Raw genomic sequence first — 24,315 nt, 5'->3', positions numbered from 1 at the left:
CATTGGCTGCGGTTCCCCGTTCCCGGCCAATGGGGGCTTCAGGGGGTGGTGCCTGCAGGAGAGGGCAGCGTGCAGCCCTCTGCCCCTCTCCCCCAGGGGCCGCAGGGACATGGTGCCGGCCGCTTCTGGAAGCTGGGCCAGGGCAGGCAGGGAGCCTGCCTTAGCCCCGCAGCGCCACAGGGGTGGCAATCCCGCAAGCCAGATCCAAAGTCCTGATGGGTCAGATGTGGCCCACGGGCCATAGTTTGCCCACTCCTGATTTAGACCTTGCTGTTCAATGGGAAATTCCAACCTTTTGTCCCATTTCAGGACCAAACAAAAGGTTGAAATGTCAAGATGGAAATTCCCAATTTCACTCAGCTCCCCTCTGTGAGCTCCTCTCTCCAAGGGCATTTTCCCCCTGCTAAACCCTGCCCAGATTTAGGACAGTGTTGCATGTTGCTGGGTAAGGAGTGAGAAACTCAAGCTCTATGCTGGCAGCAGCTGCTGGGTCACTAGCACTGAGTAAGGCAGCAGGTGGAGCTGCCCTCAAAGAGCAGGTGAAGACTGAGAGGTGTTAGTGCACTGAAGTGTCTACCCACACATGCAAGGAACATGTGAAACGAGGAAGAAGAACTAGAAGAGCCCAGATTGACCACCAGCCAGTCCCTTTTTGCATCTTGCCAAGGATTTCACAGAACTCAAAGAGGGACTAGACCTTTATCTGTCTATCAGGGGAATCCAGACATATGATCAGCAATGACAAACATTTGGGATGGGACACCAAACCTCCTGCCTCAGGGCGTAAGCCAATCTCCAACTGCTGGAGACCAGGATGAGACCCAGTATGGTGGGGAGATTACATGACCTCTGCCTGTTGTGAGGTTCTTACACCTTCCTCTGAAGCAACTGGCTCTGGCCACTGTCCAAGACAGGAGATTGGGCTAGCTGGACCAGGGGTCTGGCCATTCCTAATGTTCTGATGAGCACCCAGCTGCTGGATGGTCCCAGACCTTCTCTGTTCCCACTGGAATCATCCTTGCCTTGTGGAAATCTCCAGAGTCCCTGTTCTTCCCATGCCCCAGGAGAAATGGACTCAGAAAGGAAGTTCCTCCAAGTACTGCCTTGATTCCCTGTTCCTCCACCCCAGTCGCCCAACTCCCCATCTGCCTTTGTTTGTCTTGCAATCACCAGGCCCCCAAGGAGGATTCAGACCCACCTGGCAGCCTGTCCCCCCTAGAGTGGCCTCCTGGCATACTGCCGGCGGTGTTTGTCATCAACTCGCTCCAGGTACCAGGTGCCAGGGAACAGGTCGTCCTTAGAGCCCTGGGGAGTGTGGCTTACTGCAGAGAGAGGAACGGGATTGAAGCGTGGCTGCTCCAGGGTGCTGCAACTGTGGGGCAGGATCCCCTGGTGCTGGGGTTGTAAACAACCTGGCAGCATTGCCACGGGGAGAGGGGCAGCTGCTGGAGGCGTGACCCTGAGGTCTGGATCTCCCTGCAGGCTCCCAGCGCAGTTCTGGCTGGGCAGCCCTGGCAGGGATGAGATGATATGAATGCTACAACTGGGAACAGCTGCCAGGTCTCCTGACTTCCAGTCCTGGGCTCCAGCTACTGGCCCCCGCTGCCTGCAAATACACTACTTGGGAGCCGGAAGGCGCTCTGGCCAGACTGGCTCCAGAAAGCTCCAGCCAGCCAGCTCTCCAGCACAGACACTAGATGATGGACGCAGCACATCTGAGCTCAGTAAGGCTCCTGGCAGGTGAGGGCCTCAAATGATCCTCCAAAGCCTTGGCCTGCACCTCCACTCAGAGGTTGCGGGAGAGAGGGGGGTCCCATGCTTCCCCAGCAGGGAAGAAGGGTACTTAGGGCAGAAGAGACCTTGTTTCCCTGGACTTAGTTTGTACAGAATCAAAAGAAGAAGGAGGGCCAGTGGTAAGGGAGCATTGCCAGGTAATTAACGAAGGGATGTGTGTGTCCAGCTGTTCATGGTGGTTTAGCAAGGGGGCCAGTGTCTATTGCAGGATTAGGATGTCAGTAGGAATTTCTCCATCGTGCCTGGGACACTGAATCTAAGGCCAGCCTGCCCTTAGAAGGGTGAAGAGACACCTGCCCTTTTTCTGTTACCCCAAGGGTTTTCAGGCATGTCCCTAGAGGGGACCATGTGCGGTTCCATGTGTATTGTCTGCCAGTAACTTGCAGCTGCCGGAGTTCACTGATATGCACTGATGTTTCCTGGATGGCCATCACGCAGATTCCACTCGGATTCAGCCCCCCCAAGCAGCAGCAGGGGCTTCCCAGTAATAGTCGCCATGGGCAGGGGTCGCAGGCCCGAACCTGCACCCTCCTCCACTCCCACCCACCCTTTGAGAGGAGCTGGAGGTGCTCAGCATGACTGAAAATCAGGCCCCTTCCTGAGGATTTAGAGGCCCAACATTAGGCAGTCCAGCCCCACTGAGGTGTCAGCACCAGAGTGCTGGCTGCAGCTGGGCCCTCTGACTGTGCTTCCTCACCCAGGTGATGGGTTTCCTCTCTCTGCTTCATGATCTCTGCAAACTCCTCTGGGGGGACCTGCTTCCGGGCATCCAGGCGAGTCTGCAGGTCAGAGAGGCTGGAGAGCAGCTTGTCCAGGGGGGAACCTGGCAAAGAGAGAGTCTCCTGGTGAGAGAGCGAGCAAATCAGGGCTAGGGAAGCCGAGAGTACCCAAGGGATCCATAACCAATGAACACTGCCCCATCAGGTCGCAGATCCCCTGCAGGGGACGGGTGTCCAGGTAATTCCCCCTGCAGACCAAGGCTGTCCCCACAGGCCCTGTACACCATCTGTCTCCTTCCCCAGGTGGGCAAAGCCATTCAGAAGCCGACAAAGAATCCCTAATGAATCTCACCTCACCACACTGTGTGGTGGCCTGAGCTCCGATCCCAGCACCCAGCTCGGGATGAGGGTGGAAGCCCAGCTGGGACAGTGTCCCTCCCTAGGGCTTTCTGAAGTCACATGGTGAGTCAGGTCACATTCCAATCTTAGCCAGCTGCTCAGGGGCCTGCCCACACCCACACCATGGACAAGCAACCCCTTAACTGCCCCCCGGGTTTGTGCACCTGCCTCTGGAGCAGTGGGTGCTGGCCGCTATATCAGTCAAGAGTGGCTGGATTCTGGATCAGGTTTGCTGTGGCAGTTCCAGGGTCCCCCTTTACTGCCGCCCACTGGAAGGCAACCCCCCCAAAACCCGTTCAACACGGGGGTTGTCCAGGCCCACTCTCCGGCCCCCACCCTGCACTATCTGCTCCTGCACTCAGGATATTTACAACCATGTCCGGGCTGGGGACTCAGGAGCTCCCCAGGCTTAGGCCTGGGCTGGGAACCGAAGCCTCATCCCCAGGCCAGAGCAGGCAGGATGACCCTCCACAGCCATCACTGCCACCTAAGGCGTCCGATGACAAGCGAGGGGAGGAAATAGGAAGGGACTCACCCGGGGCAGCATTCTGCGAGACACGCATGGAAAACAAGCTTGCAGCCAATCCCGAGCCATAGGAGAAGGCCCCGATCCTGGAGCCAGCCAGCTGCTGAGCAGAGTATCTGTGGCAATTCAAACCAAGCTGTCAGTGGAGAACATCCGTGCTAAAGGGCAGATGCCTCAAATCCTGGGCACTACCCACACAGCCTGGCAAGCTGACGTCCCAGGGGGCAGTGTGCGGGCTGTAGGTGAGCTACTCTGACCCAGGACATGCTGGAAATCAGAGATTTTATTTTAAATCAGTGGGGGGCAACCAGAAACGGCCCCCGGGCTGAACCTAGGCTGTACCTCCATAAAATAGAAAAGATCCCCCTGCATGACAGCAGGTAACCCCAGGAAGCGGGCAGAGAAGGGCAGAAGAGTTTTGCCTCCTGCTCCTGTCACTGGCGTTAAGGACTGTGGGATCCAGGCGAGGAGCAGAAGCAGGTTTTGGAGTTGCAAGTGGGCACCGCTGTGGGCTGATTTGGTGATGACGAGTGAGGTAAAGGAGCGTCACCTGCGTCTGAGCCACCAGGAAACCAGATCTGCAGTTACTGCAGGGAGAAACTGTCTCCAGGCTTTCCATACCAGCAGGCTCCCTGAAGTGGGGCCTAGAAGGATCAGGTTCAGACATGCCTCAAGACAGCAGCTGGGAGAGCATGCATGAGGAGCCAAGATACCCTGGTGATGGGCGTGATATAAAAACCAGAGGCTAGACGAGCAGCACTGCGGGGAGCATTAGTGTGCATGAGAACAGGGAGAGCAGGGGACGCTGCTGTGTCTTGGGCAGAACTAGGAGCTGTGGGGGAGAGAGTGCGCTAAGGGCCAGGTGCAGGCAGGCTCTGTAAAGCACAGTTAGCACCATCATCCTTGAAGTGCACGATTGCCAACCTGCAGGAGCAGGGTCTACCCCACCCTCAGAGGGGCTGAGTCTTTTCTTTCCCCTCTGCCTCTGACACACACTGGGTCTGGTTAAACGGCACCGATAACTTGGATTTAATTGAAATTCCTGTGGCTGCCCTCGCTGCTGGGAGAGAAAGCCTCTGCTCTCTGAGGGGGGCAGGGAGCAAGCAGATGGAGCCACCCATCTAGCTCCATGAAGCCCACCCAAGGAGGGTGTCTCTGGGGCGTGGTCTCCCTCCCCTGACAGGTGCACAGAGCTGGGCATGCAGTTCCAGGCAACTCTATGCAAGGAATGAAATAAAAAGACCTTTAAAGTTGCAGAGTGAAGCACTGAAAGGGAAAAACCCACAGACAGGTCATGGCAGAGAAAAGGTCACTGTGCAACCCTGCAATGTGCCCCCTTCTCGGGCCGAGCTCTCCTGATGGGGAGTAACTGCAAGTCAGGAGAAGGTTGCAAGAACAAATATTTTATAATGGCAAACTGCGCCCCCCCCCCACCTGCTCATGTGTACACACATACCCATTCTCACACACATGCATGCACTCAAGCATCTGCCCACTCACATGCACGCACATGAACGACTGAGCACACATACCCCGCTGCTCTCAAACACGCACATGCTCGCACGCCTGCCTGCTTGCACGCATGCACACACACATGCTCACGCACACACACATACACGCCCGCATCCGCACACACCGCACAAATGCCTGCTCACACACACACATACATCCACATGTGCACACGTACTCTTGCTTGTGTGCACACACATGCCCAACCACTCCAACATACACACACACACACAGCTTTGGTACTCAAATGGCTGAGTCATTTTTGCTCCAGTTTTTAAAAAAACGTAACCCCAGGCAGAGACCTGGAAAAATCACAGCTCTTCTTTCAGTCTTCCCTGCATTGCGGCTCAGTAGCTGAGAAAGACCCTTTGGACGAGGAGTAACTGCTGCTCAGCACAAAGGCTGCAGGCTCAGACCCCAACTGAAAGTCGGCTTTGTGCCCAACCCTTTGGCTTGTTCTCTGCCGGGCTGTGGGAGTCCCAAGGCCTGGGGACGCAGGGGTGGGGCAGGGCTCGGCAGAAAGGGAGGCTTAGAGCTGGCACTCACTGTGCGAGGAGGGAGGCGAGGCAGCCATACATAGACGGGGTGTACATGTTGCCATTGCGAGAGGAGAGGAGCAGCGAGGGCTTGGTTTTCTGGCTGAACATTTCCAAGCTAGCTTTCTGAAAGGCCTTCTCCACATCCTTGTCGGAGTAGGTGTCTTCCAGCTTCACCCCCCTGGGAAGAGGGAGGAGGAGGTTCACTCGTGGGTTCAGCAGCCAAGGGGACCAACTGCACTGAGAAAATGCACCAGCTGCCCAGCACGAATCCCCTCTGGCTATCCGTCTCCCCACAGCGGACTGTGTGGATAACAGCAAGGGTCGATGGCTGGCAGCTCTGCAAATATCGGCTACTGAAGTGCCGCCAGCCTGTAGTCCTGCAGCCCTGTCTACTCACATTGCACCCTGCTTGAATTTGCACAGTCCCTACTGGGGAATTGCTCCCCTTCCTGGACAGTCGCTGCCCCTGGAAGAGAATCTCACCTGCCTGATGGGCCATGGCACCAGCTAGGGAAATCTCAAACTCCCCGGAGCCCGGCTAGAAAGTCTTGAGCCCCTCGAACAGCTGCTGCTCCCACACCCGCTTTGTGTTTCCATTTTTAGCAATCGAGCTGGGTGACATGATACTCATCATGCCTTTGCTGCCAGTGCAGACACGGACCTGCTGTGTTCAGCCTCATGCCAGTCACTCAGTAGGGATGCAGAGCAGCAAGGAGCACTCAGCATTATCTGGGGAGACGCCTGCAGCTGGCATTAGAGAAACCTCAATACCCCCGACACAGAACTGTCATTCACCAAACAGCTACCATCCCCCCATGGAAATCTGACCTGCAGCAAAAGCCCACGTGCCCTTTAGGGACACCTCTGTGCCCCACGTGGTCATGGCCTCTGTGGGAAATCTCACCTGCCATAGCAGTAGTACAGCTCCCAGACAGCAAACAATTCCATCAAGGCTGGGAGTGCAGACCTGTTACTTGGGGTGAAATACAAGTGGGATGGTGGCGTTCTCCCAAACTCAGGAAATTCAGAAGGTAGGGTAAAGTCAAACAAATCCACACACGTTACAGTCTGGAAATGCAGCTAGGCACCCAAACAGCCTGAACTTTGCCCCGTCTTGGCCTCTCCCCAGACAGTGAACTCTTGGACACAGGGTGTACTTGAATGTGTTATTTTTAACAGCGGAACTAAATCTCTCTGCGGCAGCAAAAAGCTGAACTCTGCCCCATGCTGACAACACGAGAACCGTAGGTGACAGATGTGGCAATTACCTGTGTATCCTCACCAACCTTGACTGAATCAGGTTGAAGCATTTTAGGAGTTCACTGTATTAAAAATGAAAATGTTCATGTATTCCTGGGGGGTTGTCTGGAATGTCTCTAGTAGGGAGCCGGGACGAATGCAAACCCTGGCAGTGTTCTGATCTTCAAGGGACTCTTTGAAACAATGGGCCTGTCATAAATATAAAGGGAAGGGTAACCACCTTTCTGTATACAGTGCTATAAAATCCCTCCTGGCCAGAGGCAAAACCCCTTCACCTGTAAAGGGTTAAGAAGCTAAGGTAACCTCACTGGCACCTGACCCAAAATGACCAATGAGGGGACAAGATACTTTCAAATCGGGGGAGACGGACGGACGGACAAAGGATCTGTCTGTGTGATGCTTTTGCCAGGAACAGATCAGGAATGAAGCCTTACAACTCCAGTTAAATTAGTAAGTAATCCAGCTAGAAATGTGTTAGATTTCCTTTTGTTTAATGGCTGGTAAAATAAGCTGTGTTGGATGGAATGTATATTCCTGTTTTTGTGTCTTTTTGTAACTTAAGGTTTTGCCTACAGGGATTCTCTATGTTTTGAATCTGATTACGCTGTAAGGTATTTACCATCCTGATTTTACAGAGGTGATTCTTTTACTTTTTCTTTAATTAAAATTCTTCTTTTAAGAACCTGATTGCTTTTTCATTGTTCATTTCAAGGGTTTGGGTCTGTGTTCACCTATGCAAATTGGTGAGGATTTTTAATCAAGCCTTCCCCAGGAAAGGGGGTAAAGGGTTTGGGGGGATATGTTGGGGAAAGACGTCTCCAAGTGGGCTCTTTCCCTGTTCTTTGTTTAACACGCTTGGTGGTGGCAGCATAGGGTTCAAGGGCAAGGCAAAGTTTGTACCTTGAGGAAGTTTTTAACCTAAGCTGGTAAGAATAAGCTTAGGGGGTCTTTCATGCAGGTCCCCACATCTGTACCCTAGAGTTCAGAGTGGGGAAGGAAACTTGACAGGGCCAGACAAGGCTGAACTTTTAGTTGAGTAGGTTTCCCAGGAAATACTTGTGGGGGGAGGCAACTTCTCATCTCTGGCCTTTCTCTTAACTGTGCCCTCAGGAGTAACCTATTGTCTGCAGCTCACCTGTTATAGGAGGACAAGATGAGAGGTCCCAGCTGGATAAAAGAGGGACTCACAGATTCACTGGTGGGCTTGCTCTCAGCCAAGGTGGTTATGGACCTATAACCACAGAAAAGCCACTTGGAGGGGCTTGAATGACTGTTTGCCTGCTAGAGCCCTTGCTAGAGACAGGGGGTGATCTCTGGTGAGCTTATTAGCTTGAGCATAGGTTCCTTTATTGTTTGCAGTGTTTTCTCTGTAACACTTTTATCTTAAGAATAAATGTTCTTGCTTAGAAAGAGCTAGGTGGTAACTCAGCTGTGAACAATTACACTGATCAGAGCCTTTGAGGAGAAAAACAAACCAGGTGTGTTTAGGCCACCTGACTTGCTGGGGGATTCACAGTGTAGGCAGGGAATGATGCAGCCAGAAAAGACAGGAGGGAGAGAAACACGTGTCTCTGCCCCAGAGAGGTGACGGCTGGGGAGCAAGAAGCCTGAGAGTGAGTGCCCTGGCTGGACCATGGAAGGGGAATACAGATGCAATTGCCCTTAACTGTGAGATCACACAAGTATGATTGAGGCTTTTTCATGTTTATTGACTCAGATAAGATTAAACTGATTTTAAAAGGCATATAGTGTCCTTGTAGCTGTGTCGGTCCCGGGATATCAGAGAGACAAGGTGGTTGAAGTCATATCTTTTATTGGACCAGCTTCCAAAAGATATTACCTCCCCCACCTTGTCTCTTTAAAAGCCTGATTGTTGTTTTTTCCCCCATTTTTGGCATCCCTTACGTGGGATTGGGATGGTCTCAGCTGCACATACACACACCCTGCACAAACACACAAACGCCCTAGTTCCTGCCCCCGAAATCTGACCTTTCTGTTGAGTAGAGCTGATGCAATGGGCAGTTTTTGAAAAGCTATTTCGACTGATGGCCATGTTTTGCCCCTATTTTTCATAACGGAAAGATTGTCACAAAGAATTTGCCCCATTTCAAAATGGCTCCCATCTCCCATTGTCCTCCATAGGACTGAAACTGCAGCAGCACTCAGGGAAGATGGCACTCCCCCCGGGTGTGCGGAGGCATTTCCGTCCTACTGAGGACAATAGGAGATAGCAGCCATTTTGAAAAAGGGTAGTTCATGGACTTCTCTAGTAGACCACTAACCTTCAGCTAGGGTGGCCAGATATCCCAATTTTATAGGGACAGTTCCGATATTTGGGGCTTTGTCCCATATAGTTTCCTATTTCCTGCCCCCGGTCCTGATTTTTCACACGTGCTACCTGGTCACCCTACCTTCAGCCTCTGCAGAAGGAGAAACCTTCAGTTATGAAGAATGATGGGGGGGAAATTATCATGAATCCAATTATTTACCTTCCTCTGCAGCATGGGGCATGGGTCTCTTGCAGGTTTAAACTAGTGTAAATGGTGGATTCCCTGTAACCTGAAGTCTTTAAACCATGATTTGAGGACTTCAGTAACTCAGCCAGAGGTTAGGGATCTGTTACAGGAGTGGGTGGGCAAGGTTCTGTGGCCTGCCATGTGCAGGAGGTCAGACTAAATGATCACCATGGTCCCTCCTGGCCTTAAAGTCTATAAGCTGGAGCCTGTGCACAAGATTCCAGGGCGTTTTAACTCCATGGGAAGTTTGAAGAGTCAGTGTTATTCTGTTACTGAGATTATTAGGGGCAAAAAAAAGTCTGGTATAAAATTAAAAATACCTCCTTTAAGAAATGCGATTCCTAAACTAATAGATTGCCTTGTAAATTCTCTGAAAGTTCATTCTGCTCTCAGAGAGCAGCCACTCCAGGGATGGGAGGAGCTGCTGTATTTTCATACATAACAAAGTGGTTGAATCCCTGCTTTCAGTGCACAGCTCCGCTCAGGCTTCATTACCGAGTTGCTACCAATGCTTCCTTGGCAAACGACAATCTGTAGCTCTTCGATAACAATCCTCATCTCTCAAGAGAAAAACGATTCTCCCAAAGAATCATTAGCCCCAATCCAGCCAGGATAGCCAATTTGCCACGATGCCTGCAAAACACCTGACGCAGCTAGGCAGTCAGTGTGCTGAGACCCCTGCTCATCACACTGACCAGCATTGTCTCACTGTTTCCTTCTGCTCCCCGACTGTATCCACCTCTTGTCCTTTGTCTCACACTTAGACTGGAACTCTTTGGAGCAGCTCTTTGTTCCGTGTCTGTGTGGCACGTAGCACAGTGGGGTCCTGGTCCATGACTGGGGATCTCTCGGTGCTGCTGCTACATTCCTGTCCACTGACTCTGGCTCTATGGTCACATGCACTCAGCGCTCTCCCAAACCTCAACACAGCAAATAGCAGAGAGCCACGTCCCACCTGACCACAGGCATCCCTTGAGGTAGGAGCCCTACTCGTCCCAACATCCACTAGCTAGAGGACTCAGACCCCTCTGAATGCCTGCAGCTCCCATGCGAGCCTTGCCCCCGCCCCACCCTCCATGTGCCAGCCTCCCCAGCTTACAGAGTTGAGTGTCTGCAGACCCTCACACTGAAATGCTGCCTGCCATAATGCATCAGCCCCTGCCAGAGGAGTAAGACGTACTCTGACACCCAACACCCTGCCAGGGCACCCTTTGCCTCCCCATCACCTGCTGCCCTCGCTAAGGAAATCACACACTCACCCCAAAAATCTTCCTGCAATAACCTCCCCGCTGAGCGTCCGCAGCGCCCCAAGGAAAAAACAGTTCCCACCAAGATGCTCCTAACATGGCCTAGTGGATGGAGCATGAGACTGGAACTCAGGGGACCAGGTTCTATTCCTGGCCCTGCCACTGGCCTGCTGGTTAAGTCACTTCCCCTCTCGGAGCCTCAGTTTCACCATCTGTAAAATTGGGAGAATGCTGCTGAACTGCTTTGTACAGCTCTGCAGATGACAAGTGCTAACTTAAAGCTGGGTATCGTTATCAACAGACATTGAAAAAGAATCTTTCCCTGCACAGTCCCTATGGGGGATGTACCACAGATGTGTGGACCACACTCCAATTTTCTGCAGCCCCCACTAGCGGAATTGCCCCTCCATGGATGTCGGCAGCCCAGAGACTCCCACACCCCTGGCAGAGGCCACTCCTGCTCTGTAGCGCTCACCCACCTGAAGGCCTGCAGCCCTTTGTAGAGGCCGCTCTGTGTGTCGGGGTTGGGAGCTGCTAGGAAGTCGTTGAGCATCATTCGCCCCACAGACTTCTGCACCAGTTTGCAGAAGGGCGTGTGGAAGATCATGAACTGGAAGTCTTCCAGGGTAAAAGGTTTGTCCACCCCCACTGCAGCAGAACAGGAGACAGAAGCCACCCATTAGAGACCCATCAATCCCACTCTGCACAGAGAGCCGCAGCACTTGCAGCAGGCACTGAAGGCAAAGACCCATAGACCTGCCCCACAGAAGGCAATGGGATGGGTGGGTGGGGAAGAGACCCACAGCCTTCCAATGCTGCATAAGGAGACACCAACAACCCCATGGATGCCAGAAATGGGGACAATATGGGGAGATATATTCACCCTCATACTAAACTAGGGCAGGAGAGTTCCTCACAGCTCTCTGGCACAGAGTCTCACCCTTCCTGCTGCAGGAGCTACCTTGAAAAGGGACTGGCCCCTGGAGCTGGAAGGGCTCTCTCGATCCAGCAAACTATGAGTGCTGCAGACTCAACTACCACTACCTGGGCTCAGTCTAGGGGCCTGTTCTGTTCTGGGGCAGTGGGCTGGTTACAATGGCTATTCAGCACAAGCCCATGCAGCCAGGCGCTCACACTTTTGTCCGATGGGGAAGGCCCTCATGGCTCTGGCATGCTGCCGCCAGCGAGCTCCCCGGGCACAGAGCCCTGGATGGGTCACAGCAGGGAAACATGGGTTATAAACTCTCCTCAGATGGAGGAAACAGCACCCACCATTTCAACATATGCTGTCTGTCTGATCACCCAGCCAGGCCTGGCCCCTGGCCTCGCATTAACTAGTTTCTTTCCAACCGCTCTCCCACCACTTTGTCTACCAGCCTGGTCAGAGGCCAACAAATTACAGGTTCATGGACTTCTGGTGTCTCCACTTCCTATCCCCACCAATGCATTCCCATCACTCTTGGCCCCTCCAGTCTCTGACCTCTTTGTCCTCTTACCCAGAAATCCACAGGCCCTACAACATGGGGTGGGGTGGGGGAGACAGACACAATGGGGGTGGTGGGGGAGACAGAGAGACATACTGTGAGCTCCACAGAGGCAGAGGAGCAGGTACCCCAGCTGACATGGAATAATAGAAATGTCCAGCAGGAAGGGACCTTGAGAGGCCATCTAATCCAGCCCCCTGCACTGAGACAGGACGAAGGAAACCTAGACCATCCCTTACAGGTGTTTGTCTAACCTGTCGCACACACAAGATTTCCCACTTCACTTGTAGGCTCTGTACCTTTCTGCCATTGGCTCTGGATTTTCTTGCGGTAGATAGAATAGCATTGATCCAGGGCCCGGAAATAGCACTGGATAGAGAGTTTCCCATCCACCATGGGATACTCTGAAGCCAGGTCTGGTTTGTAGAAATCATATACATGTTCCATGTGGGTTCCCCGAACACCTTGGAGGAGAGAAAACAGGCTCACCATTGCGTATTGGAGACAGCAGGGGAACAGAACCTCAAACCCTCTCCATACCAGCTCCCCACCTGCAACGAACCTCTCAGCCAAAACCCACCACAGCCCTTTACACACAAAATATTCATCCCGTAAAATTCACAAAATTATATTTCATGAGCCACTTTTCCACCTCCTCTTCCTGCTCTGACCTCATTCTATAGCCTGCATATTTGAGATCTTTTCTATGAAGAGAACCTTCTCTGGATACACTGGAAAGGTAGGTAGATTCTTTTACCATCCCTGTCCGTGTAGTATCTGAGCACCTTCCAGTTGTGCATAACGCAACACGACTAACATCTTGTGCGTGTGGCCCACTTTCTCTTAGCCTCCCTCTAAAGGGGAAATTCTGAGTGTGGCGGAGTGCTTGGAGTGTTTTTATATAAATATGTACGTGCTGCTCTGTGCTTATAACAGAGAAGACAGATCAAAGAAATGTGTTGGGCACTGGGAAGGGAAGGTGGTGAAGGATGGGATGGTCCTGGGTTCCTAGGGGAGTTCATTCCAGCCCAGCCCCCAAGAAAGCTCAGTCTCCAACACACACACGAGTTTTCCCTTATAGTAGGGAGGGAGGCCTGAGGTGCAAAGTTGTCGACCACAGTCCTCATCCTGGAGCTTTAAGCCTGGCCTCTTAGATACCCTGGGACAAAGCAGAGATCGAGCACCTGGAAGGTAAGGACTGAGGCAGTGTCATAAATATAAAAAGAAGGGTAACCACCTTTCTGTATACAGTGCTATAAAATCTCTCCTGGCCAGAGGCAAAACCCTTTCACCTGTAAAGGGTTAAGAAGCTAAGATAACCTCACTGGCATCTGACCAAAATGATCAATGAGGAGACAAGATACTTTTAAAGCTGGGGAGGGACAAAGGGTCTGGCTGTCTGTGTGATACTTTTTCCGGGAACAGATCAGGAATGCTCTTCATAACTCCTTAAGTTAGTAAGTAATCTAGCTAGAAATGCGTTAGATTTCCTTTTGTTTAATGGCTGGTAAAATAGCTGTGCTGAATGGAATGTATATTCCTGTTTTTGTGTCTTTTTGTAACTTAAGGTTTTGCCTAGAGGGATTCTCTATGTTTTGGATCTGATTACCCTGTAAGGTATTTACCATCCTGATTTTACAGAGGTGATTCTTTTACTTTTTCTTTAATTAAAATTCTTCTTTTAAGAACCTGATTGCTTTTTCATTGTTCTTAAGATCCAAGGGTTTGGGTCTGTGTTCACCTATGCAAATTGGTGAGGATTTTTAAATCAAGCCTTCCCCAGGAAAGGGGGTAAAGGGTTTGGGGGGATATGTTGGGGAAAGACGTCTCCAAGTGGGCTCTTTCCCTGTTCTTTGTTTAACACGCTTGGTGGTGGCAGCATAGGGTTCAAGGGCAAGGCAAAGTTTGTACCTTGAGGAAGTTTTTAACCTAAGCTGGCAAGAATAACTTTAGGGGGTCTTTCATGCAGGTCCCCACATCTGTACCCTAGAGTTCAGAGTGGGGAAGGAACCTTGACAGGCAGTGAACCCGATATTCTATGGGAAGCTGGCATAGGGGGCAGAGGATGGTTTGTTGGGCCCATGGCATCCCATGTTGCTGAGGAGATGTGATGCCCTATCCTATATTAGCTTGAGTTTATTAAGTGCTGCCGGTTTCATGGCCAGGTGTACCACACTGCTGCAGCCCATCCGAGAGGTGATGAAGGTGTGTACAACTGGGGCCAGGCTGTCATCTGCCAGCATGGGGCAGAGTTCCCCAGCCAGATGGAGATAGCAGAAAGTGTTTCTCATGGACACTGCCACATGAGAGCTCAGCGTCAGCAAGGAATTCAGGAGCTTCCTAAGCTATGGACTAAGCTGACCAGTTGTGCCACCATGGCTGCAAACTCCTCAAAGTGCTTCCTCTGGCCGCCAGCACTGGCCATCCTGGTGACAGTGGTGTGGTTGTATGTGGTGAAGGAGAGGCAGAGCGGTGTGTCATCTGCATATCGCTGCACTTGAGTCTATGTCCTCTGACCAATTCACCTAGGGGCTGCATGTAGATGCTGACTTAGGATCAGGGACTCCACCAGCGATGGGTTCAGAGGCAGCAGTGCAGTTTCCTATCACTGCTGCTTGAGTGTGTCCCTACCGGATGAATTTAAACCATTTTAGTGCGCTCCCCGGGACCTGTCACCTCTCAGAGGCAGGACAGCTGTACCTCACGGCTGACCGTGGGGAATGCTGCAGAGAAATCAAGGAGGCTGAGATTGGATGTCTGCCCTCTATCCACTGACAGCAGGAGTTCATCCAGCAGTGCCACTGAAGCACTTTCAGGCCCATATCCTGCCCCGAATCCAGATTATGCCAGGTCTGGAATATTAGCTTCAGTTAGATGGGCATATAGTTGGCCTTTGGTTAATGACTCTGCGAGGTTGCTCAGGAGTGGGAGATTGATACTAGACAGTGCCCAGCTAGAACCGATGTGTCCAGGGCAGGTTTCTTCAGTGCTGCTTGGACGGTTGCGTGTTTGAAGGGGGAAGGGAAGATTCCTTCCCTGAATGAGGCTGGTTGCTCAGGACTTTCCTTCACTAGCCAGGAAGGGCCTGGGGTGGATTCAAGCTGCTGTAGGGTTTCCAGCCTTCCCCGAGGAGTGAATGTGCTGAACTCCAGGAATGGGCTGCTGGTGGCTGGATACAGGCAGAGAGGGCCCTGTTTTGAAGCCTTCCTGAACGGGCATTAACATTTCAGTGCAGCAGGACAATGGTTCTTTGCAGTCCTTGGCGCTGGGCTCTGGTGCAGGCTGTAGGCCCTCAGGACTGAGGAAGCTGTTTACCATCCTGGACAGCTCCTTAAGGCAGCTACTATGGAGGCAGATAGGACAGTTCAGGGCCTGTAATACAGCCTCAGCTTAGGCCTGGGGCAGCTGTGTGTTTCAATCTGCTTCAGCCTTCATTTTCTGCCATCCACACTCCAGATTCCGATCCCCCATCCAGCTCAGAGTTGGGAACAGCTGGGTGACAGAGATGGAGGGGCTGTGGGGGTGGGGAGACAGTGTGTCAGAGGTCAAGGTGGAAGTACCAGGATGATGATTCACCGGTTCCTCGACTCCCCATTCTGTGCTGGGCGGGCGGCTGTGCTGGAATTCAACAGCATCTAAGAGGCTGTGTGATCAGGTCAGGCTCACGGGCCTTGTCAGAGCTCTCACAGCTGCCCGGTCGCTGCCTGACGGAGGTGAAGTTCCAGCCCAGCCAGTGACTGGGCTGTGATGTGATCAGCAGCGAATCGACTCCAAAGACCTAGGTGTGACACACTGTGTGGGTTGGACCAGAGACAGCCTGTGAGATCCGAGGGCTGCAAGTGAGGACTTTAGGCTTTAGCATTGGAGGCCTTGTCAGCACGCATGTTAACGTCTCCCAGGACACCAAGTCTGGGGCATGCGCCAGCATTGTTAACAAGGGTCAGTGTAGTGAACCCGTAGTGAACGTGAGCTCTAGGTTAGCAATGGCTCCTGGTTCTAGCATCCGGTAAGACAAGGTCATCTAAAGCCATTCATCAGAGGTACCTCATTTGAACTGGACCTTTGCAGAGAAGACAAATGAAGTGCCACCTGGTTCCTGGCCCTGAGACAGGCTGGGGGAGACAGTAAGCCAGCTGTGATGAAGTGGGGATTCTCTTGGGTATTTCTTGGTTTTTCAATGGTTTGCAATGCAGACAGGGTGGGACTCAGTTTCCCTGGGTGTTACTGGTTTAATGAGATGATGGGAGAGGCAGTTTGTTGTTACAGAGGACCAGCAACGGAACTTGGGACCCAAGCCAATGGCCTGGAGAACGGATACCCCAGCAACTGGTGACCAGGAGGCCCAGCTTGGGAATCTCAGCCAGTTCTAGCCAGTGGGAGGTCAATGGGCTGCAGAGAGAGAACCCCGGTGACCTGACCAGTCAGTTCCAGCCAGTGGGGAGCAAAGGACGGCTGAGAGGAGAGGAGGCCCAGGCCACACTGTTTACCATGACAGAAGACAAAGGACAGAGGCGGGACTTGGGGGAGGTGTTATTGGATGCCCAGCTGGAAAGCACGGGGGCTCAGGACTGGAGGGAGAGAGCAGGCAGAGCCCACCTGGATGCAGGGGAGACTTAGATGTACTGTGCTGAGGGAGGGCCCTGAGAGTTTCCTATGCTGCATTCAGATGCTCAATAAACTCTCCTGTTTTACACTGGCTGAGAGTCGCTCTGGTCTAGAGAACAGAGTTGCATTATTCCCTCTGGGAGCGGAGGATCCAGGGGTCCAGAGCGAGTGGACTCCCTGAGGGGGCCCACGGTGAGAGACAGGCGTGCTAAGGCTCAGAGAGGTGTGATTCCAGGAGGGGGGGAGGGGTTTAACCCCGGAGAGAGAGTGGACCCCTGAGAACGGCTGTCACACTGAAGGGGGTTCTCCCCAGGGACCGTACGGGGCCCAGCGTGGGCACGACCTGTGAGTCCGTGACACCAGCGCGCCCACCCAACCTGGTCTCTGTGACACAGGCGGTCTCTGGGACTACATCACTGACAAGGACATGTATTGTTTGCTGGCAAAAAGAAAAGGAGTACTTGTGGCACCTTAGAGACTAACCAATTTATTTGAGCATGAGCTTTCGTGAGCTACAGTTTATTGAGCTCATGCTCAAATAAATTGGTTAGTCTCTAAGGTGCCACAAGTACTCCTTTTCTTTTTGCGAATACAGACTAACACGGCTGTTCCTCTGAAACCTGTTTGCTGGCAGTGGCTCTCACACAGATCAACATCAGTCTGAGTTCATACAGCTTCGCGCTGCCTGCTTCAGGCCTGCGGCTAGGAAGCTTCCTGAGCTGTGCACAGGCAGCAGGAGTCTGATATCCGCGCTCTTAGATTGCTCTGTTTTCTTGTATGATTCATCCCAGCTTGGACAGTGACGGGTAAGACAGAGGGCTGTGCAGTGCCTGCTCCATTTGCCAAATGTCAGGGAAAAGGTGTGTTTGAACCATAACACACTTGAGTCCTGGGAATGGGCACAGCTAAAGTAGCCTGTTCCTGGATCAGTCATGTTGGCCAGATTATGGAAAGATCTCAGCTTCTCTGGATCTTTGTATTTATTTATTTTATATCTCTTGTATACTTCCAGTCCTTTGTTGTTAATTAGGTCAAGCCACATGTGTACTGGACCTGGGACAGTTGTGTCCATGGTTTGTAATTTGGCAAGATCTTCCAAAAAACCCTTTATTTGTTTTTGCAAATTTAGTGTCTCTTAGTAAAATCCTTTGTTGCCTAAACCATATGCTCCGTTTCCATCAAAGCCCTTATGCTTATGACAAGTTTCACCACACTTATGCTAGCTGGATGGAAATGCACAGACACAGGGCCAGCGTCTCAGCTGGTGAAAGGTGACATAGCTACACTGCCCTCAGTGCAGCCAGGCCGATTCACACTTGACACATAGTTTCTCTGAGAGTGCCACCACATATTTTTGAAGCTGGGGCTTCAATCAGTCTCTCTTTATTTAGCCAACCACGAGGCTGATGGCGGCTGTGGAAATTCAGCAATTCTTCGCAATTAGCTTTAAGACCATGTTACATGTTGCGTCATGTCATGGGGCGTGTAGATCCCATGTGGACCTGGCAACCAAGGAGTTACTAGAGGAACTGCTGATCAACCTTGATCAGCAGCCTCACAGCAGTTAGGAGAATAACAGAGCTAAAAAGCAGAGCGGTTGGTGGCTGCCAGAGAAGGCAAGCAGGCCAGGGACCGAGGGTCCTGCCAGGAAGCTAGTGAGAGGCTGCCCCAGAATGACAATGACCCAGAGACAAAATAGCCAGAGCCACAGGCTGCAGAAACCGACAGACCCAAGGGAGGTAGGAAGAAGCTCAGGGCACAGCAGGAGAATTGTGGAGGACTGATTCTGCCTGCCTGGATTCAGGGCCCTGAGTTGGACCCAGCGGACTGGGCGGGCCCGGGTTCCCACACCTACCCCTTAACAGCCAAAGGGGGTTCTCGGCCCCTTGAGGACAAGGCCCAGCTAACACCGCCAAGCATAAGGGGAAGTCCATAAACCCCAGTAGGATGGAAATTAACGTCTTTGACCCCATAACAGGACTACAGAGAGTCAGAGAAGAAGAGTGGACTGACCACCCCGCTGATCCAAGCGGACTTTGTGCAGTGCCCTGTCTGGTCAAAGGGAGGCACTGACGCACTGGGGCACCACTCCAAATATCTCTTTCCATGAGGTTTAAGTAGTTCTGAGGAGCCAGACATCAGGCTTGTAAGATGACTGCACCTGAGAAGTTCTTTCCTCTTTTACATTTTATTTTCATGAAGGCCTCCTTTGCACAATTCACCTCTGCATGGAGGAGACTGCAGCAGCTTGGACTTGGTACTCGACAATTTTCTTTTCATACACAGACTTAGTGGCCAAGATTTTGAAAAAAGGAGCCTAGAATTAGGCTCTTAGGTGCCTACTTATGAATTAACCCAAGTTGAGTGGGTGCTGAGCACACAGCAGCTCCCACTGACTTCAGACCAAAACCATAGCCCTTACTCATTACTGATCATCTTATTAAGAGCCATGAAGTGCCCCATGTCCCTCCCTCATCCTGAAATATGAATTCCACAGGAGACCAATTGCTGCAAGGCTCAGGAAGGATTGATGTCCAGAGACACAACCTGGGACCACGTGTCTCCAGGGCTAAGCTGCCCCTGGACAGTGGCCTATTCCTAGAACCTGGGCAGCTCTGGCCAAGCACCAAAAACTCCTAGGAAAGACAAAGTCATTCTATTAACAGTACCAACCTCTCTCTAGCACCAGGGGGGCCTCTGGTCCAACCAGCATCGCTACAGCTCCTGCCCCTCCTGTGGGACGGGCATTGCCAGTGGCATAGACTGCAATGTCACCACAGACCACCACTGCATAGCGCCCTAGGGTAGGATGAGAACACAGAATTGGTTAGGCATAAACATGAAAAAAATCACATGCAAGTCTAAAACTCTGTTTATCCCTCTGCCGAAAGTTACACTGCGGTTAAGTTTGCATAAAGGTAAGGTGGAAAAATCCCTTGAGACTTGTGACCTGCAAGGGAAACAAAACTGAGCATGTGCCCTTTTCACCACCACTGCCTTTGCTTTGATGGATAGACCCTTTGATGGATAAAGGGGGCCTGACATGTTTAAGTTTTTTATTTAAAAAGGTTTCTTCCTCCTTGTTTGTATGTTACAAATTAAGAGCGGCCTAGCCAGGAAGCCTGGGATGCTGCCAGACAACTCGTGCAGTCAGGACATTACAAGACTCAAAAAAGTGGCACCCAAGGTGAGATGAAGGGTTTAGTCCATGTTTGCTTTTGTTAGCATCGACTTCACTTCAGCAAGTAACGTGTCGAGGGAAGGAAGCCTTTGCTAAATATGCAACATCCCTGCAAGAGAGAACAACAGACATCCTCTGAAATAGCCAAGAGGTCCTACAACCAAACCAGGGAAGCCCAGAGCCAGCACTGAGTCTGGATCCTTTTAAGGCAAGGACACAAGGATAACTTTAGAAGCCTTTCCAGCCCTCTTTACATCCTAAAAATCAAGAAAAGGGCACAAGTGCAATTTTGCGGGGAAAGAAAGCTTTGAAAGTCACCTTTAAAGTCCCAATCTGCCAAGCAGACGTTTACAGGGTCCCCTGTGCAGAAAGGGGCATGGCCAAACTGCCATGGTGACATGGTTTCAGATGTCACCTGCTGCCTTACTGTCACAGATGTACATCTACCTACCCCACAAAAAGGGGGCAGGGGTTAGGACTATGGAGACAGGACTGTGGAGCTCTGGGACTACAGAGGCCGGGCTCTGCCTGGCGCTTGGCCATGTTCCTCATTATGGGAGACAACAGGGCTCAACTCTTTCAGCCTGAGGGCTGAACATGCTTAAAAAACATCAAGTGGCCCCAACCAGCACAGAGCGGCCCATCCCCTGCTATTGCACTGCTTGGGATGTCTGCTCTGCATTAAAGCAACTAGAACTTGTACTGAACAACTCTGCTTCCATCTGACACTGATTTAACGGCAACAGAAGCCGGAGCCTGCTGTTCCCTACAGCACTCTCTGAGGCTGCAGGCCGAGCCGGCATCCCCGCTGCAAGACAGAGTTGGACCTTTGATCTCTGCAGATACTCCCCAAGTCCTTAGGTAATAGTAGCTGCTCCACACCCAGGGAGCAGAAACCCTGGGCAAGCACCTGGCTGGTGATTCCCCGACCATGAGGAGGATTCCCCAGTGAGTGTAGCTAATTCCTGTGCCTCCCTCCTCGCAGCTCCTGGTGCAGCCAAGCTCCCAGCCTGCTCTCCCTGTAGCTCCAATGCAGCAATGGGATAGTCAGAGCTGTTTTCCTCCCTCCTGTGATACTGCAGGTAGCCAGCGGGGGAGCTGCCGAGCAGCTGCACCAGGCAAGGCCCAGTGGCTGCTCAGGGGGCTCCCAGCAAGGCTGCAGTAAGGGAAGCCATGGGGAGACAGAGAGGCCAGGCACAGCACCAGACCTGATTCAGACACTTCAGTTCCAGTATAGCAGGTCCAGCCCAGAGAGCACACTGCCAGTTTGTAACCAAACTAGGGTTACCAACTTTCTGATGGCAGAAACCAGAACATCCTTGCCCTGCCCCTTCCCTGAGGCCCTGCCCTTGCTCCACCCCTTCTCCAATGCCCACTCCCACTCACTCCATCACCCCTCCCTCTCCTCCTCCCTTGCTCACTCGCTCATTTTCACCCGGCTGGGGCAGGGCGTTGGGATGCGGGAGGAAGTGAGGGCTCCAGCTGGGAGTGTGGGCTCTGGGGTGGGGCTAGGGATGAGGGGTTTGGGGTTCAGGAGGGGGTTCAGGGCTGGGGAGGGAGTTGGGGTGTAGGAAAGGATGAGGATCCAGCTGGGGGTATGGGCTCTGGGGTGGGGCCAGAAATGAGGGGTTCAGGGTGCAGGAGGAGGCTCCAGACTGAGGTGGGGGTTGGGGTGTGGGCTCTGGCTCGGGGTGCGAGCTTTGCAGTGGGGCCAGCGTTGAGGGGTTTGGGGTGCAGGAAGGGATGTGGGCTATGGGCTACGGCCGGGCAGGGCTTACCTCAGATGGCTCCCTGAAGCGGCAGCATGTCTGGCAGCTGTGGAGCAGTGCTCGGGATGGGGGCAGCGCGCGGAGCCTCCCTCACCGCCCCTGCACCTTGGGGTCAGACATGCCACCACTTCTGGGAGCCGCGCAGAGCCACGGCAGGCAGGGAGCCTGCCTTAGCCCCGCTATGCCACCAACTGGACTTTTAACATTCCGGTCAAAAATCAGACACCTGGCAACCCTAAACCAAACCCCCACTATCTTCTAAACACTGTCTCCCTCAAGGCCTCAGTTCAGAGCCTGGAAGGCCACCAGTTTGGGGTATCAACCACTATGAAGCCGGGGCAGCCATTCCCCCAAGAACCTGCCCTACTGCCACTGGCCATCTCTCACTGGCAGCCCTGGCTGGGCCCCGGGTGGCAGAGCAGTGGCATCTACACCCATGCTAGCTGGATGTCACTCACCGTCCCAGGAGCTGGACTCCACCCAGTCAGCAGAGTTGAAGAGGGAGGCTGTGCCTCCATAGCAGGCGTTGGTGGTGTCGATGCCTTCAACGTCCGTGTTCCCCGAGTCCTGGAAGAGCTGCATTAGGACAGTCTTGACGGCCTTGGACTTGTCAATGATGGTCTCTGTGCCGACCTCCAGCCGTCCAATGGAGTCCCAGGAGAGGCGGCTGCGTTCCACAAGGCGCTGCACCACAGTCAGGCACAGGGAGTTAATGTCCTCGTGGGCCGAGCAGAAGCCCATCTGCTTCTGGCCCAGGCCCAGGGTGTACTTCCCGGCTTCCACACCATCATACTTCTCCAGCTCCACTTGTTCTACGTACTGTGAAGGGAAGTAAACCTCCAGCGCGAGAATCCCCACGTCCTTTGGCCATGAATCCGACCGAGACAAGTGCTCCACAGAAGCAGTGGAGAAACTGAAAGAGAAGGAGAGTGCTGAGCGTCCTCCGACATGTGGTGGGAGGAGATCACAGACTCCCCAGGGGCACAGCCAGCTGCATGTGTGCACGCACAGACCTAGTGCAGGCTACAGAGGCCATACCAGACACCTGAGACTGTGACAGCATATAACACAAGCTGTCCCAAGACAGACCCCAGAGGAGACAGCAGACCTCTCACGAGCAGTGATATCTGGCTGCACACCCTCACCCAACACAGACTGGAGAGCCAAGAGAGGGCACAGCAGCCTCCTCGCAGGCAGCAATCTGTTAACTACACAGCCCGTCTCAGAGATGTCCCCATTTGCAGATGTCTGCAAAGCAGCAGCAGGGGCCCCTCTCCACACATGCACAGAGCTGCTTTGATTCATGCTCCAGAAGGGAATCTGCATGTTATAGAACTTGTCCCCCCCCCCCACCCCCAAGGCAGTGTTTGTTTTATTCCAAGACACCCCTTGTTTTCAGTTACAGCTAACTAGAGTTGCCAACCCTCCGGGATTGGCCTGGAGTCTCCAGGAATTAAAGATTATGTCATGCAATGAAATCTCCAGGAATACATCCAACCAAAATTGGCAACCCTATTACTAACAGCTCTGTTTGTTACTCTACTTGGAGAAGAACAAGCTTTTTTGCAGCTCTGAGTAGTCCGTTCCCCCAGCTGGTGAAGGATTGTTCCCTCCAGTCCTCTTGCCAGTCGTGTGTTAAATGGACAAACTCAGGGGGCTCCCTTCTGCTCCTTGGGGTGTTATTCCACGGCCTAACCGATCTCCTTATACTCCATTACATTGCCTTTACCTACATTCCCTACCACTACTCCCAGCTCTCTAGTCCTCTCCTGCTCTGTTGTTTACACCCTAATTAGTTCACGTATAAAAGGGATCAATTCATAGGCCATGGTCAATGGAGAGGCTCCCATTGTCTTCACTGGCTTGGCATCAGGCCCAAAGTGCTCTGTACAGTGAGTGCTCCATGTTACTATTCAAATCACGTCACTATTCAAATAATCTTCGCAGCTTTCCCTCAGCTCCAGCCTGTTGCTGCCCTTCTCTGAAATGCTTCCAAAAATTGTCATCCTTCTCTTTGGGGTCCAGCTGGATGCCCCTCTGCACGGATACTCCAGATGTAGCTACACCATGGCTGCAGAGAGAGGCTCTCTCCCCGCTCTGATGTGGGACAGGGTGGCCTTGCATGTGCAGCCAACCCAGACTGCAAACTTGGGTCTAGTTAGCTGCCACCCTCCCGCCCAGGTCTTCCACCCGTCCTGGGTCCCAGCACTCTCCCTCCCGCTGCATACCTGCCTTTGGGATTATGTCCCTCCACTCTGTTATTGTCAAACCCCGGGCCCTTTGTATTACTGCTCTGTCCTCACCCTGCTCACATCGCCTCCTAATGCAGTACCAGCTTTGCACTGCGCTCCCTTCTCCCAGATCTCAGTGTGGCTGTTGTGTCAGGTCCCCATTCCCTGGCAGTGCCAAAGCCTCCCTCATGCTGGAGTGCAGAGTACAGCAAGTCAGGTCAGTCCCCAGCAGAGAGCTATTCAAACACACTCCCAGCTGACTGGGACTGAGCTGCCAGGATTCCCAGAGCGTCCCAGCAGGGGCGAAGGAGAGTGCCCCATGTCCCGACCCTCAGGCCTAGCTCCCCAGTCTGCCCCTCACCTGGCCTGCTGTGCGGCAGCTGTGAGGTGTGCTGGCCGAAGAGGCCACTCCTGCCTCTTCAGCGCTCGCTTCACTTGCAAACAGCGCCTGGTTTGACTGAAGAGGCGGAACATTTTCCCCAGGCTGATGGGCAAGTAGCAGCAGCGAGGTCTCTTCCCCGGCCCCGCCAGCACTT

General features: G+C 52.7%; 1 protein-coding gene across 3 annotated transcripts in view; it reads right to left on the bottom strand.

The window, feature by feature from the left end:
* The window catches only part of HMGCS2 (3-hydroxy-3-methylglutaryl-CoA synthase 2), a 26,738-nt gene extending 2,423 nt beyond the window's left edge, over positions 1-24,315 (bottom strand). The window contains exons 1-10 of one of the 3 annotated variants that reach the window (XM_048860626.2): positions 24,141-24,315; positions 22,007-22,461; positions 19,272-19,397; positions 12,293-12,457; positions 10,989-11,157; positions 7,882-7,977; positions 5,494-5,664; positions 3,448-3,554; positions 2,492-2,617; positions 1,199-1,322 (exon numbers count right to left, since the gene is read on the bottom strand). In XM_048860626.2, the coding sequence (XP_048716583.1) occupies positions 1,216-1,322; positions 2,492-2,617; positions 3,448-3,554; positions 5,494-5,664; positions 7,882-7,977; positions 10,989-11,157; positions 12,293-12,457; positions 19,272-19,397; positions 22,007-22,461; positions 24,141-24,253 (1,635 nt within the window). In that variant the 5' untranslated portion in view covers positions 24,254-24,315 and the 3' untranslated portion in view covers positions 1,199-1,215. The remainder of the gene's footprint in view (positions 1-1,198; positions 1,323-2,491; positions 2,618-3,447; positions 3,555-5,493; positions 5,665-7,881; positions 7,978-10,988; positions 11,158-12,292; positions 12,458-19,271; positions 19,398-22,006; positions 22,462-24,140) is intronic. The other 2 variants (XM_048860627.2, XM_048860628.2) reach the window with 2 other exon arrangements.

Source organism: Caretta caretta, chromosome 8 (assembly GCF_965140235.1).
Source record: "Caretta caretta isolate rCarCar2 chromosome 8, rCarCar1.hap1, whole genome shotgun sequence".
Lineage (NCBI taxonomy): Eukaryota > Metazoa > Chordata > Testudines > Cheloniidae > Caretta > Caretta caretta.
This window is presented reverse-complemented; position numbering and strand designations above follow the sequence as displayed.